This window comes from Lepidochelys kempii, chromosome 18, assembly GCF_965140285.1.
Source record: "Lepidochelys kempii isolate rLepKem1 chromosome 18, rLepKem1.hap1, whole genome shotgun sequence".
In the NCBI taxonomy this organism is placed as follows: Eukaryota; Metazoa; Chordata; order Testudines; family Cheloniidae; genus Lepidochelys; species Lepidochelys kempii.
The window spans coordinates 13807816-13824118 of NC_136397.1; the positions used below are offsets into that span (position 1 = coordinate 13807816).

General features: G+C 45.8%; 1 protein-coding gene across 10 annotated transcripts in view; it reads right to left on the reverse strand.

The window, feature by feature from the left end:
- The window catches only part of KIF1B (kinesin family member 1B), a 150049-nt gene that overhangs the window by 5695 nt on the left and 128051 nt on the right, over positions 1–16303 (reverse strand). For 9 of the 10 annotated variants that reach the window (XM_073316470.2, XM_073316471.2, XM_073316472.2 and 6 more), the window contains 10 exons: positions 15224–15338; positions 14543–14676; positions 8725–8786; positions 5073–5218; positions 4477–4716; positions 3615–3686; positions 2644–2765; positions 1633–1782; positions 907–1099; positions 26–144 (listed from right to left, as the gene is read on the reverse strand). In XM_073316470.2, the coding sequence (XP_073172571.1) occupies positions 26–144; positions 907–1099; positions 1633–1782; positions 2644–2765; positions 3615–3686; positions 4477–4716; positions 5073–5218; positions 8725–8786; positions 14543–14676; positions 15224–15338 (1353 nt within the window). The remainder of the gene's footprint in view (positions 1–25; positions 145–906; positions 1100–1632; positions 1783–2643; positions 2766–3614; positions 3687–4476; positions 4717–5072; positions 5219–8724; positions 8787–14542; positions 14677–15223; positions 15339–16303) is intronic. The other variant, XM_073316475.2, reaches the window with a different exon arrangement.

The following is a 16303-nucleotide window of genomic DNA, read 5'->3' on the forward strand; positions in this document are numbered from 1 at the left end:
TCACTCAGACACAGCTGCCTCTTACCGTATTGTGCCAGCAAGAAGAGGGTTGAAGGCGTATAACCAGTCGTTCATATCTTTGTCGTTGATGGCTTGGAGCAGGACCCCACGGTGCTTTGTGCACACAGCAAAGGTATTGGGGGTCTGAAATATTTAAACAGACAGTTCTCAAGTAACCAAGCCTGTAGATGCAGAGATTAGTTACACATGGGGTTAACACTCCTTCATTGCTACTGGAATGTGCCGGTCCCAGCAGTAGTTTCCTAGGAGACATTCAGACAACCGACATACTTTTCTTTCCTCCAGGATGCATTAGATGTGTCCAGTATATTGTTCAGCCCCAAAGCTATTAACAAGAGCATATTTCACACACTACTCGTGGACCCGGATCCTTTGGTAAAATCTTTGGGGCGGGAACAATCTTTTTATGTTCTGTGTACACTGCACCGAACACAAGGGGCCCATTATGTGGACTCCTAGGTGCTACAATAATGCAAATAAAGCTATTGAAGTCAATCAGTTTGCTGTAGTCATATAATGCATATGTGAGGGACTAGAGGAATCAGGGGACTGGTAAAGGGAACAGCCATAAACCTCTCAATCCGAATCCTTCCCAGACTGATGGTGACTGATAGTGGACCAATAGTCTCAGTCCAGCTCCCTGTGGGTTTGCATGCACATCACAAAAACCACCACTGCACTAACTGGGAACCTTGTTGGCAGCCTCAGCAGAGGCGTCAATGGCTGAACTACCACTGAGCCTGATCTCACTAAATCCTAGAAGTGGTTACTCCAGACCAGAGATCAGTCAGATTAGCAGGGCAGCATGGGGCAAGCTTGCATCAGCATTCTGCCCCTGTTCTGTGAATAAACAGAGGACTTCAGTTTCCAGGCACTTAGACTGACCTTCACCATTGCCTGCTGATCCTCGCTGTACTCCACCTGAGCTGTGGACAGGTTTATGATCCCCCTCTCCACAGGGTCTTTGTCACTGTTGTAAATAAAGACGTATGGACGGCGGACTATCACAAAGTGCTTGGCCCAGGAGCTGGAGAGTGGCTCCTTGAAGTGGAGGTACCCCTTCTTTGAGACCACAGAGCTGAAGAAACAGACAATGGAGAAAATATATTTATCCAAGAAAGTATGAAGTGAATTAGCCCCTGCTAGGATGGCCCAATAACAGAGTGAAATGGCAATAAGGCTATAAGAACAGACCAGTGGGTCTATAGTCCTGTCTTCCATCCCAGCCAATGTCAATTTCTTCAGAGGAAACCTTAACCCCATCTCCCATTCCAAAAGGACACCTAGCTGTGCACACGGGACAAGTGATGCACAGACAGCTATGCTGCAGTAACATGGATAAAACAGGTCAGATTCAGGTCAGTAGCAGAACTAGTTCTGTGCATGAAGTGTTTGCAGGATTGAGCACTATGGAAGACAGATCAACAACTCTCCCCTACCCTTCTACTAGCCTCTGAGTGTCTCTTGCAGGCTGCTGCTTTAGTACTGCCAGCAGAAATCTTGGTAGCTATTGTGTTCATCTTCCTCAGATGAGGCAGGACTACTGGAAACCTAAGAAAGCCCCTGCTTTAGAGAGCGCAGGAAATTCTGACACCGCAGCAATTGACTTACCCAGGTCTGATTTCCTCAATATCTGGAACAAGGTTCAGGAATTCATTCTTTCCAGCTCTGGCCAGGAAGGAGGTTTCCACTGTTGGAACCAGCTGGAATTGTTCCAACTCCGGGCAGGGGCTGGAGGCACGGGAATTTGCTTCTGGAGTCCTTTTAAAAAAAAATGAAGGGGGAGAAAAGTAATCACTACAAAGCAACTGGTTGTGACGGCAGAACTGAAAGCATTTCTGAAGCCTGTCTTCTCCCATAAGATGCTCTTCTGTTCTGCAATGAGCCTGAGCCACCAGTTTCAGAGTGACTATATGCCATACCATGACCCATGGAAGCCTTTTGTACAACTCCTGAACAGCATTTACCACAAGCTTGAGGCCCTCAACTCAGAACATAAGTGATCTGCCCACCCGTCAGTTGCTTCAGACCATTTCTTCCTTGCATCCCTCTCCAAGCACAGTCCACAACACTGAGGGGCTGTGCCCAAATTACAGCTGAGTTGATACTAGGAGGGCACTTCCTGGTCAGCACTGCTCTCAATGAGGACTAAAGAATGAGGAAGGTACCAAACTGTCCTTCAATGAGAAGTGAGCCCCAATTTTATCTAAAACATCCTTCATAACTATGAGAAACCAAGCAACAGAGGTCACTCGCCAAATTGGCCTATCATGATCTGTTCTCTTGACAGAGTCCCCAGAACCACAATGGGTTTTACATGCTAAAAACGCAGTGGTGTCCATAACACACAGTGTGTTCACCTGAAGGGGAAAGAGAATAAATGCAGAGAAGAGACAGCAGGAAACAGAATGAGGAAGCATATGCGGAAAGGAGAAGAAGCAGAGAGAAAAAATGAATGAGAAATCAAATGCAGAGAAGGGAGCAGGAAACAGAATGAGGAAGCATATGCGGAAAGGAGAAGAAGCAGAGAGAAAAAATGAATGAGAAATCAAAGGAGAAGATCAAGAGAAGCAGCAGAGTGGAAGTGTTTGTTTAGAATCCCCCCACCCCATCTCTACTTACTTCTGATCCACTGAATTGCACCTTGAATCTGCCAGAGAGGGACAGGTGGATGAAGGTGTGAGGGTGGCACTACTGAAACTGGACACTGATGGGTCCCGCCCGATTGGAGAGATATCAGATAGCTACAAGAACACACAAAACACTGCAGCATAAGATTTTTGTAGTTGGTGTCTGTCACCTTGGTAAGATAACACTGCACTCAGAGTATCCATAATGAGGAGTGCTCAGTGGACTATTTCTACCAATACTAATTACTCTATTAGATAAATACCACAACAGCCATATTTTTGCACCTCATCCCTCTTTGTAGAAATCTCCTTGTTTGAAAAGCAGATATGGTAGCACTTCTGTGGGCACTGTCTGACAGTGTGCTAGACATCTGATGATCTGCATACAGAATCCATCAATACAACATTGGGTGGCCGGTTTTATAACATCAGATTCCTTTCTTTATTGTCATTTGTATCTAAAGTCAGTTCTCAAATGAGTTCAGTTTATCCTTTGTTGCTGAGAAGCTGAGGAACATGATGATAATGAGCACCCCATGCCACAAGGTGAACTATAATACAAGCCGGAGCACTAGTACTAAACCCAGAAGAGACTTCTCCTGCACCATTCAAACTGCCTTCCCTACACTTTGGAACTTGGGGGGGGGGGGGTGGCCACTGAACAACACCCCAATAGACTGAAGTGAAACAAAATGGTTTGAATCCAATATCAGTTGTATCATATTCAGGTGCAACTCTCTCGTGTTTTCACCATGATGGCATGAGAATCTTTACTTTACACAAACAGGCAGCCTTTCAATACACAATTGTACAGTATCTATACATCATACTTCAACTTAGAGAATATGTAGTATTCTAAGACTCCATCAGATTAAATAGAGGGCAGAAAATGTACTGTAGGAAAAAAAACAGGCCTATTGTATGTTTGGCTGCTTGTCACAGCAGCTACAGCAAGCACCTTACCTTACAATCACTGATGCTGTTGTACACCTGGTTAAACTCCCGGTTGAAAGTATGGGTAAGAAGCTGCAGGCACTGAGAAAAAAGCAAAAAAACCAGGTGTTTTCAATTACATTTTATAGCAACAGAGCACTCATAACAGATAGCAACAGAGCACTCATAACAGGCAATCTACCAAGATCCACTCAAGAATTAGTGAACTACAGTCTGCCCAAGACTAACTGATGACACCAACAAGAAAAACAGATGTCAGTCATACAATTCCTATGATTACACTACCCAACACTTCCATATGCAGGAGCACCAAGGCAAGTGCTGGGTATGGCATTAACAACACAACCCGTCACCTCTTTAAATTTCACTGAAGGGAGACATCTTCTGGCTGATTTGAGAGGAGAACTTTGGTTATGTAGCTTATTTAAAAAAGGCTCTGTATAGAACATAGCACATTCACCATGTAATATAAGGGGCGGAGTATGGAAAAGCAAAAGAAAAGGACATGAGACAACAGAAGACTTGTTTCTGGTCCTAAAGTGCACTTGTAAGTCAAGTATCCCCTGAACTGGAGAAGATCTAGCAGAAGGATTTCATACATCTAATGTATAAAACCAAAAAGGTACCAGCTAAAAAACAAGAGCATGTCAGCTCATTGTCCCTCTTCCCCATCTGATCATTTGCCCCAGTTGGGAATGATACAGAGGTCCATTAGATATTTTATGTATGGCCCAAGTAGTGCAGGTGAAAGGCTTTTGTGGTTCCTTCAATGATTAAGCCCTAGATATTTTAACTCTTTCTTGTTACAACATCTTTATTGCATCTTCAGTGTCACAACCTGGACCTGTTCTGTTCTCTGGGCAGCATGTACCTTGGTTGCCAGCTCTTTCTCCCTATCCACCAGGCTCTCGATGTCTGCAGAGTCATAGCCACTGCTTTCACTGGGCGTGACAGCACTCTCAAAAGTGGTAGTGGAAATTTGGGAAGAGATGCTGGTGGAGGTGCTGAGGGTCCCACTGCTCAGACTGGGGGACAGCGAGTCACTCAAGGATTTGGGGATGCTATCGCCAAGTTTCTCACGCAGTAGCAGGAAGTGACGAGTCTTTTCCACCTGAGAATCAGCAGAATTAAGCATCAATTCTAGGACATTCTTCACCCTCAAGAGCATGGGAATCCCTCTCTCACTCAACAGGATATCTACCAGAGAGTCATGAAGCTGGGGAGCAGAAATAACTGGCAACATTGCTAAAAAATTAATCATTGCTTTTGCTGAATGCATTGAGAGCTGAAGGCTGTTTTCACTGGCATGAACAGCCTCTCTGTACCCATGTAGTGGGGAACCTACCCAAGGCCTAGCCTTGCTGAAAATTCCCTTGCAAGGCCCTCCCAATTTGGAGGTTACAGTCAGCATAAAAGGCTGCTGGAAGATTTAATTCTGTCTTGCTCTTTCCCCCTTCCTTTGTGTACCTCATGCAGCAGCTCCAGCTTCTCCAGTTCCCACTGGTGCTCTAGAATGAGGCTGTCACCACGGGGCCTCCAACCTGCCAGATTCTCTTCCCCACGGACATATGCTACAGACGTATCCAGGACTTTCCTTCTCCTCCTCTGCATTCCTGAGGAGTCAAGTACAGAGTAGTGGCATAGGTTAAAAACAGTAGATTGGGAAAAGATACAATATAGACTTAATGTACAGCAACTGGCAGGGAACCCACACCCCCCAACTCAACTTGGTGTAGATAAAATAACCAGGATTACATCAGTGGCAATGCCTCCATCAGTCACACACCACACTCCAAACGGGGGGAGGAGGGGCGGGTGCGACAGCATCATTTTAGTTTCGCTTTCTGCCCTAGCCCAGAAATATCTTTCCCGTACCTCCATAACTGCCTGAACCCTGTTCAGTCCAATTCAACAGAAACATTAAAATGCATTTTTCTCCAAGGCCTGGTGATATTATGGGAGCTTCAAGATAAATAGCTGTGAATGATTGTATCAGGTATTTGCAAGCTCTGAATTTCAGTCCTTAGGAAAGGGTGGGAGGAAAAATCATTGAGAATTCCCCCTCATCCCCTGATACTGCTCCCCCAAGTCCCAACTACACTAAATTGAAGATGCTATCTATGGTGCCCTTCCTCCCTGGGCCCTGACACGCAACCTCTAGTTAATTGGAGCTGTCCTCACTGAACTATAAACGAGCACAGGTGGCATAGATTAGGCCCCAATTCACAGGGGGACGAGTGCTGTCGGGCCATTATTACACCATATCCATTCATCATAGGTGTTCTCTCATTTAAATCTTTCCTCTCCTCCCTTTTGGTTAGGATTATACTGGGAATTTCTATCATTCCTGACACAAGGAAGAAAGGAAAGCAGCAGAATACAGACCCTGGACTTCAGAAAAGCAGACTTTGACTCCCTCAGGGAACTGATGGGCAAGATCCCTTGGGAGAATAACATGAGGGGGAAAGGAGTCCAGGAGAGCTGGCTGTATTTTAAAGAATCCTTATTGAGGTTACAGGGACAAACCATCCCGATGTGTAGAAAGAATAGTAAATATGGCAGGCAACCAGCTTGGCTTAACAGTGAAATCCTTGCTGATCTTAAATACAAAAAAGAAGCTTACAAGAAGTGGAAGATTGGACAAATGACCAGGGATGAGTATAAAAATATTGCTCGGGCATGCAGGAGTGAAATCAGGAAGGCCAAATCACACCTGGAGTTGCAGCTAGCAAGAGATGTTAAGAGTAACAAGAAGGGTTTCTTCAAGTATGTTAGCAACAAGAAGAAAGTCAAGGAAAGTGTGGGCCCCTTACTGAATGAGGGAGGCAACCTAGTGACAGAGGATGTGGAAAAAGCTAATGTACTCAATGCTTTTTTTGCCTCTGTCTTCACGAACAAGGTCAGCTCCCAGACTACTGCACTGGGCAGCACAGCATGGGGAGGAGGTGACCAGCCCTCTGTGGAGAAAGAAGTGGTTCGGGACTATTTAGAAAAGCTGGACGAGCACAAGTCCATGGGGCCGGACGCATTACATCCGAGAGTGCTAAAGGAGTTGACAGATGTGATTGCAGAGCCATTGGCCATTATCTTTGAAAACTCATGGCGATCAGGGGAAGTCCCGGACAACTGGAAAAAGGTTAACGTAGTGCCCATCTTTAAAAAAGGGAAGGAGGAGGATCCTGGGAACTACAGGCCAGTCAGCCTCACCTCAGTCCCTGGAAAAATCATGGAGCAGGTCCTCAAGGAATCAATTCTGAAGCACTTAGAGGAGAGGAAAGTGATCAGGAACAGTCAGCATGGATTCACCAAGGGCAAGTCATGCCTGACTAATCTAATTGCCTTCTATGATGAGATAACTGGTTCTGTGGATGAAGGGAAAGTGGTGGACGCGTTGTTCCTTGACTTTAGCAAAGCTTTTGACACTGTCTCCCACAGTATTCTTGCCAGCAAGTTGAAGTATGGGCTGAATGAATGGACTATAAGGTGGATAGAAAGCTGGCTAGATCGTCGGGCTCAACGGGTAGTGATCAATGGCTCCATGTCTAGTTGGCAGCCGGTATCAAGTGGAGTGCCCAGAGGGTCGGTCCTGGGGCCGGTTTTGTTCAATATCTTCATAAATGATCTGGAGGATGGTGTGGATTGCACCCTCAGCAAGTTTGCAGATGACACTAAACTGGGAGGAGAGGTAGATACGCTGGAGGGTAGGGATAGGATACAGAGGAACCTAGACAAATTGGAGGATTGGGCCAAAAGAAATCTGATGAGGTTCAACAAGGACAAGTGCAGAGTCCTGCCCTTAGGACAGAAGAATCCAATGCATCGCTACAGACTAGGGACCGAATGGCTCGGCAGCAGTTCTGCAGAAAAGGACCTAGGGGTGACAGTGGACGAGAAGCTGGATATGAGTCAGCAGTGTGCCCTTGTTGCCAAGAAGGCCAATGGCATTTTGGGATGTATACGTAGGGGCATTGCCAGCAGATCGAGTGACGTGATCGTTCTCCTCTATTCGACATCGGTGAGGCCTCATCTGGAGTACTATGTCCAGTTTTGGGCCCCACATTACAAGAAGGATGTGGAAAAATTGGAAAGAGTCCAGCGGAGGGCAAAAAAAATGATTAGGGGACTGGAACACATGAGTTATGAGGAGAGGCTGAAGGACCTGGGGATGTTTAATCTATGGAAGAGAAGAATGAAGGGGATTTGATAGCTGCTTTCAACTACCTGAAAGGGGGTTCCAAAGAGGACGGCTCTAGACTGTTCTCAGTGGTAGCAGATGACAGAACGAGGAGTAATGGTCTCAAGTTGCAGTGGGGGAGGTTTAGATTGGATATTAGGAAAAACTTTTTCACTAAGAGGGTGGTGAAACACTGGAATGCGTTACCTAGGGAGGTGGTGGAATCTCCTTCCTTAGATATTTTTAAGGTCAGGCTTGACAAAGCCCTGGCTGCGATGATTTAATTGGGGATCGGTCCTGCTCTGAGCAGGGGGTTGGACTAGATGACCTCCTGAGGTCCCTTCCAACCCTGATATTCTATGATTCTATGATTAAATGCTCAAAAATCCACTCCATTTCTCAAAGTAACCAACTGAATAATCCTCCAAACGTCTGAACAACAGACTGTGCCTGGAGGGACATAGGTATTCCCAGCATACAGGGATATGGATAAACACAGTCCTGCAGGCAGGAAGACAAGACCCCTCCAGAGAGAAGCAGCTCAACGGTGACCTGAACTGCGAACACTAAACTTTATTTATATCTATAAACTGAACTCGTAGGATAAGGCTCAGTGCCTCATCAGCTACATTGCCCAATTTCTTCTAACACTTCTAAGAGAGAAAGTGTAAGGGAGTTTAAAATGTTTCGATGCAGGGACTGACAGTGCCCTGAATATACATCTAAATCAGAGGTAAGAGGCAGTTTAAGGTTTCCACAAAACAGCAATGCTTGCTCCAAAGCTATGGAAGAACTTCTGCACCACATAGAAGCTACTTCTCCTCAATATGGCAATTTATTCCCTCTTGTCCACACATCTGTTATTTGCAGTCTCTCCATCTGCCATAATCACTCTTACCAACTTACACACCGCTACATTTGAATGCACATGCTGATCCTGCTTACCTGGGCTTCCAGTGTCTGCCATTTTGCATAAACTCAGCTCATAGATTCCAGTTACTCGATTGCTGTTTACAAAACACCCACAGAGAGGAAATTTGTTATATCTCAAGAAATAAATCAAGATAAAGTACACGGTCTCTGAAAAGGTTTACATCTTAAAGATTCAGAGGACCCTTCGCCCCCAAAATAGAAATAAACTTGTATTTGAAAAGCAGAGACCCTTGTCCACTGTAAGCTTGACAGATAAACCAGCCAGGCGGCCAGTTCCCCAAATATGGCACCTCCACTCTGTCTCCGGTCCTTCCCTGTTTCTAGGGCATTATCCTTAGGAAGCTGCTGATTAAGCAAATTACAGTTAAGGACTAATGTCCTCCATAGGCCACCTGGAAAATGTGCTTCCCCTCCATTAAAACATCCAAATATCTTTGCAAGGGCTGGTTACAGAGGCAAGTCTGGAAGACAGAAAATCTGAGGAATAGTCCGTTTGGTTTTTACTGAGGTAAACCTGACAAAGGAGGAACATTTAATGCCCTCCAATAGAGCTGGGAACTGCAGCTAAGCAGGCTTTCAATTAAGACCCTTCCAAACTACCATGTTGCATTCTCTCTTTCAGTCTGTATATGAAAAATGAGAGATTACTTACCTGTATAGTAACTTGAGTTCAAGAGGTTTTGTCTCCACTGTAGGACATGAATGTGCCTGTGCACTCTTGACTGGAGATTGTAAAGCAGTGCAGCTCCTAATACTCCCCTATGAGGACATTCAGAGAGGTGTGGACTCACCACCACTCAGTACCTCCTTGACCGCAAAGCCAGAGACTCCGCAGCAGAGGGGAAGGACAACAGGAGCTGGCGCACTCATAGGAACAAAACACCCCAAAGAACTCAAGTTACTGTACAGGTGAGTAACCTCTCATACTTCTTTGAGTATATGTCCCTGTGGGTGCTCCACTGTAAGAGACTCCCAAGGTAACTTAAAATGGACATAGGTGCTGAGGAAGCAGGTCTAAGACAGCTCAGAGGACTGTCACCAAACATCATGTCAAAGCAGGTAAGATAGTATAATGCTTGGTGAACGTATGGATGGAGGACCAAGTTGCAATTCTGCAGATTTCTGCAATGCGTCCATCTTTCAAGAGGGCTATAGATGTGGAGTGCGCCCTAGGGGAGTGTGCTGTCACTCTATGAAAGGATGACACCCTGGCAGTCTCCTAGCATATTACTATGCAACCTGAGGCCCACTTTGACAGTCTCTACCTGGAAATGGGCTGTCCCTTCATCGTGTCTATAAAAGATACAAATAGGCTGTGTTAGGATATAGATATTCGGGTCTGTCTGTAAAGACCTATACTCTAAGAATTTAGGTGTATTCTTATCACTTAGCTAGTTATAGAGGTATAAAAATCAAAATCACTGTCTGCCGGTGTAAAAGCCTTCTCTTACTGTGACAGTCCGAGGCCCTGTTCTTAGGCTAACGCCTTTGGCTAAGCAGCAGAGACAGCCATAAGCTGGGATGCGAACAGACAGATCCTCACATTCCAAACTAGTCACATTGAAATAAGGTGCTATTGGGCTGTTAGAAATACAATCCTGTCCTGATGATGCCTATCGCCTCCAGAGAAAGGGAAGTGCCTAGAAGATGTAAAAGGAAACTTAGTTTGATAGCATCCTGTCTGGCAAGAACTCACTTATCAATAGCTGGGATGTGAAATACTCATTTCTTTGTTGTTCTATCACTGTAGTCCCCATTTCCCTATTGTTTGTCTGTATAATCTCTGTCTGGTTCTGTGATTGTTTCTGTCTGCTGTATAATTAATTTTACTGGGTGTAAACTAATTAAGGTGGTGGGATATAATTGGTTACATAATTATGTTACAATAGGTTAGGATTGGTTAGTTAAATTTCAGTAAAATGATTGGTTAAGGTATAGCTAAGCAGAACTCAAGTTTTACTATATAGTCTGCAGTCAATCAGGAAGCGTGGGGGGGGGGGGGACAAATGGGAACAGGGAATGGGGGTGGGGAAATTGGAATCATGTTTTGCTAAGGGGGTAAATGGGAACAGGGAATGGGGGTGGGGAAATTGGAATCATATTTTGCTAAGGGCAGGAATGGGAACAGGGACACAGGTGTAAGGCTCTGTGGTGTCAGAGCTGGGAAGGGGGACACTAAGGAAGGAAACTGGAATCATGCTTGCTGGAAGTTCACCCCAATAAACATCAAATTGTTTGCGCCTTTGGACTTCGGGTATTGTTGCTCTCTGTTCATGCGAGGAGGACCAGGGAAATAAGTGGGTGAAGGAATAAGCCCCCTAACAGGCTGGGAGAGGCCTTGAATATCTTAGTCCAGTCAAGGAAGAAGCCAAAAGCCATCCTGACATCTAGCATATGTTAGCTGGTTCCCTCCTTGGAGACATGAGGCTTTGGATGGAACACCAGTAGACTGATTTCCTGCTTAATACGGTATTCCAAAGAGACCATAGGGAGGAAGAGAGGATGGGAGGTTGTGTAACCTTATCTCTGTAGAAGACAGTAAAAGCTGGGTTCTCCCATTCATCTAACCTAAGTGATGGCTTTAAGGAATGAAGTCTTGAGGGAGAAGTGGAGGAGAGAGCAGACAGCAATTGGTTCAAAGGGAGGTTTCCTCAGGGCACTGAGAACCAAATTAAGATTCCATTGTGGGGCCAGGTTCTGTACAGGACTAAAGTTGTGTAATCCCTTAAGGAATTTAGTCACAGTAGAGTGGGCAAAAACTGAGACGCACTCAGTGAGTGGAAGGCAGTGATAGCAGCCAAATGTACCCTGACTGAGCTTACACACAGACCCAGTGTCTAAGTCCAACAGGTAGTCTAGTATCTTGGAGAGCAGCATTTCTGATGTTTGACAGGAGTGAAGAGAAAACCAGGAATGAAAGCATTTCCACTTTTGAAGTAAGTTTTGCAAGTAGTAGATCTCCTGCTAGATCGGATAAGGTCCTGTCAGTTCTTCTGCATCTCTCTCAGGAGTCCAGAAGACTGGAGCCAAAATGTTCTTTGCATAACCACAGCAGTAGCTCTAGATCTACAAGTTGTGGCAACAGCAGTGAGAGTAGCCTGCAGGAACGCTTTCACAATTAACTGACCCTCTGGGATGAGAGACTGAAACTGGTCTCTTAGGTCTGATGGCAAGTGTTCAATAAAGCATGTCAAAGTAGAATAATGGTTAAAATCATATTTTGCTATAAAGGCAGGGTAAGTTTGAGACTTGAAACTGAAAAGCCACTGATGAGTAGCTCTTTCTGCCCAGTAGGACCAGTTGCTTGGACTTGTCCAAGGCAGAGAGTCTAAAATGGGCCTGGCAATTCCTTTCATTGACTGCATCCACCACTAGAGAGTAAGGGGTGGGGTGGGAGAAGTGTTTATTTCTTTTGCTGGAATATAATATTTATGATCTGCCCGCTTGCAGGTGGGTGGAATTGTGGCAGGTGTTTGGCATAGAGTGCATATAGGAGATAACAGTGCCTCATTAGTTGGTAGGGCAATTTTCCCCTGGGGGTGATATTTAAAATGTCCACTAGGGAGTGCTGAGACTCCTGGACCTCTTCTAGAGGACTCTGGAGGGAGTCCTCCAGGCATTTAATGAGGTCTTGGAAAGCCCGAAAGTCATCCGCATAAGAAGCTGGTGATGGCATCATCATCTCATCCAGGGAGGACGATGACTTGGCTGAAGGAAGTAACAGTCTGTGCCTCTTGTTCCTCTTCCAGTACTGAGGAGGCATATGATACCGGAGGATGGTCCATTGGTGCCTGTGGATGATGTGGTACAGGTGATGCTGGGATTTCTTCCCAGCTCGTACTCTGTAGAACTGTTCAGCGAAGTGCCCCCTGGAGTTCCAGTAAGCACATTCAGTTGGGGAATGGGTCCCCAAGGGTACATACACCCCTGAGGTCTAAGACGCCTGGTGGGCTCTAGAAGGTCCTCTTCAGTAAACGGATTCATGGCAGTGTGACGGTACAGCACCACACTGGAGCCCTGTTCTGAGATTTCAGTGTCTGAAGTATCTTCTGGGCTAAGGGGGCCCCCGCACAGGTATTGTTGCTGGTAAAGGAATAGAAGCCCATCTGACTGTCAGGTTGCAGCTGTTGGGGCAGGGGCTCTAGTAGACCTCCTTGATAAAGGGAACTCTGGTTTGTGTGAAACAAGGTCTTGCACGGAAAGGAATCTGGAAGGTGGTGGAGGGCTATGACAGTCTATGGCCAAAGACTGAATCAGTACCTGTGTTGGGAATACAGATTGGTGAGGAGAAGGTGAATGCTGTACTGGAGAATTCAACAAGGGAGCTTCTCTGACCTTATAGCTGTAAGAAGGCGATGGCATGAGAGTAGTCTTATGTACATCACGGTGCTGAGAGATGTTTGACAGGACTGATGTAGGAGCTGCCCAGGAGCAGAAAACTTCTCTGCACATGGCTTTTTATGCAGTACCAACGACTCAGTACCGGAGTTGGGTGGAGCATAAGTAGTATCTCTTACAGGATGCAAGGTCTCCCAGAAGTGGGATTTATGTAGTGACCTACCTACCTCTCTTCTTTGTTTCCCAGGTAGATGAAAGAGGCTTCTTTTTCCTGGAAGTCTTGGTCCCTGGGCCTCCTGCCAAGGCTCCAGCAATCACTGAAGCAGCCTGAGATGTTGGGGCTCATGTACAGGAGGGGTGCGGACACCTCATGAGCTAGGGAGCACTTCATTAAGAGTAGTATCAACATAGCCTTGCTGTCCTTTCTATATCTGCCTTTAAACCCTGAGACCACCTTGCACTTTGACAAGATGTGCATGTCTCCTAAGCACTGGAGACAGGTACAGTGCCTATCACCGTGAGAAAAAAAAAATCTCTGGCAGGGCTTAAACCCCAAGGTCTTAGGCACAATCCAGTGTGCCAAAGCACTGAAGTCTTGAAAAAGAGATGGGGGTGATGGTGGGGAACTCACCTGAAAGCACAATGGTGCTGCAATTAAATAAAAATAAATTTAAATTGACAAAAACAAAGTAGATAACTAAATAAGAAGTTTCACAATATGTGAAAAACGCGGGACGCTGTAAAATATTGCTCCATCTCACTACATCTCAAGCTACTGAGAAGGCGGCTGAGAAGTAATTGATGGCGGCGAGTTCATGTCTCCCTATATGCCTTCATGGGGAGCATGAGGAGCTGCTCCGCACACAAAGCCCGGTCAAAAAGGGAACCTGGCAGTGTCCAGTCAGCAGTGCTGTCCAGACACTGAAGTCCGATTGCCTGCAGTAACTGGCCTCCATCACCAGGGGGCAGGAAGAGTAGCAGCTGGTGCTGGAGGAGCAGGCAAGCACTCAGCAACAGCTCCAGCGGAGAGGTACCCGTCAGCTCCCATCCTTCCCCGAGTGCAGCTCTCCCTCCCCTGCCCTACTCACCCCCACCCCCGAAGTGCAGCTCTCCCTCCCCCATCTTGCCCAAGTTACTCACCCCCGGAGCCTGGCTCTCTCCATTCACTCCTCTACCCCTAGAGCCCTGCTCAGCGGGCAGGGGGAGGGTGGTGGAGAGAGCAGCAAGCAGGGGATGGAGGGGAAAAGAGGCAGAGCAGGGGGCGGGGCCTTAGGGGAAGAGGTGGAGAAAGGAGCAGGGGAGGTTCCAGCACTCAGTGTCCTGTTTTCACAAATTAGAAAGTTGGCCACCCTATGGACACCACTTTACGATCTCCAGTTGAGAGCACACAAGCGCATGCACATCCTATGGTGGAGCACCTATAGGATCATATAATAGAAGAACTACACTCTGCTGTTAATCAAAAGCAACTGAAATTGCCGATTAAACTTACGAGTCTGGGGATTTGGAGTAGCCACTGCCAAAGAGATTGCGCAGCGAGCGCGGTGGTGAGATCTTGGCATCTCGTGAGTAGAAGACCATACAGACATCCTTGGTAATCACAGCTGGTTGGATGCAGTGGTCAAGCTAGAACAAAGAAACAAATGGCTCTCAAACACCAAGCAAATGATGTCTGCGGGCCTACATCCATACATACCAAAACATTCAGTTTCACTGTCTTGGTCATGACATTGTTTATTCTTCTTTATTAAGGCCCTACTTGAATTGTGGGATGACTGTCAAATAATTGTGGCTGAGTTGCGGACACGATAGGGAAAATCAGAGAAAAGTAGCAATGGACCTTGATTATTTGCAACAACTTGGAAAACCCACTCCCACTGTCAGCCAGGTGGCTGACAAAATTGCAGTGGAAGCTTAATATTGTGGGATTCACAATTTCCACGATATCTCAAATTAAGTAGTGCATTACTCATCAGGTTTGGGGTTTTTTGTTTTTTGTTTTTTTCCCAAAAAAACAAAACAAAACACATTGCTAGCTAGATTTCTAGCTGCATCCTCTGGAATGATCACATTGTATTAAGCACAATTTTATCTAGGACACATATTACCTACTATACTGGCTGCTTCCTTCCATCCAATTCCATACATGAGCTGTGGGGCACAGTATACTCACCTCCAGATATGCAGACAAAGTCATATAGATCTTCTCTCCATAGGGTGTCACTCGATTGAGGAGAAGGGAGTTATGCAAGGAGCTATCCCAAACAGCCTCAAAACGATAGAAAGTCCTGAAGAAAGTAAAACAAAAGCTTAATAGTAAAAGCACCTCTGTCTCCACTGCAAATGAGAGCGAAGTGCCTCCTCCTGGACTCCATCTAACGATGCGTTTTTTATTAAGCAGGATTGGTTAGACAGCGAACACCTGTAGTAAAGCCCCATCTTTACCAACATTTGAAGAGCTCCAGGATGTCCTTACCCACCAGCTTCCTGAAGCATCCAAGACTATCCATCTACATTTAAATTAACTTGGAGTTGAATGTGCCCTGGCCTGTTATGAGATGAAGACTCCTCTTAAAGCTCAGAGGAAGGGGTTGAATTGAGAGACTGTAGAAGAAAAGACAAGGGAAAAAAAAGCACCATAAAACCATAGGGGAAGTTGGGATGAGAGGACAGTTTAAAAATGGATTCAGCTCTTTCCAAGTGCCTAGGATAGGATTCCAAGACACATGGAAGGATTCTTTCTGTAACCATTGTCCTTAGTCTGAGGTATGTTTTGGGGTGGCATACAGGAATACACCATAGTGCTGATCAGGCTCACAAAACAGGAGAGAAGCCGGTAGCACTAAGCAATAAAACACAATAGCTTCTTCAGGCGATCAGAATAACTCCAAAACTGGTCTAAGTCTTTAATTAAGGCAACAAGGATATCTTCTCCTGTAAGCCTATAAGGAAACACAAGCTGTTTATTCCCAAACTATTCTCATACCCACTCCAACCTATCCCTCAGGTGAAGCTTTGCAGACTAATTACAAGCTGAAATAAGAAAGATTTTTCAACTGGGTGTGCAGGGAGAAGGGCAGCTGTGGCCTGCTGCACAAAGGTCTCTTGTAATCTCACTTTGATCATCCCCCACACACACTCCCGAGTGCCCCCTCCCCAAACATCAGTAGCTGAGAAGTGGTCTAGGTATGACAGCCCCCTCCATTAACAAATTGTGAGTACGGGCTGCAAGGAAGAGGTATACTCATGTGTT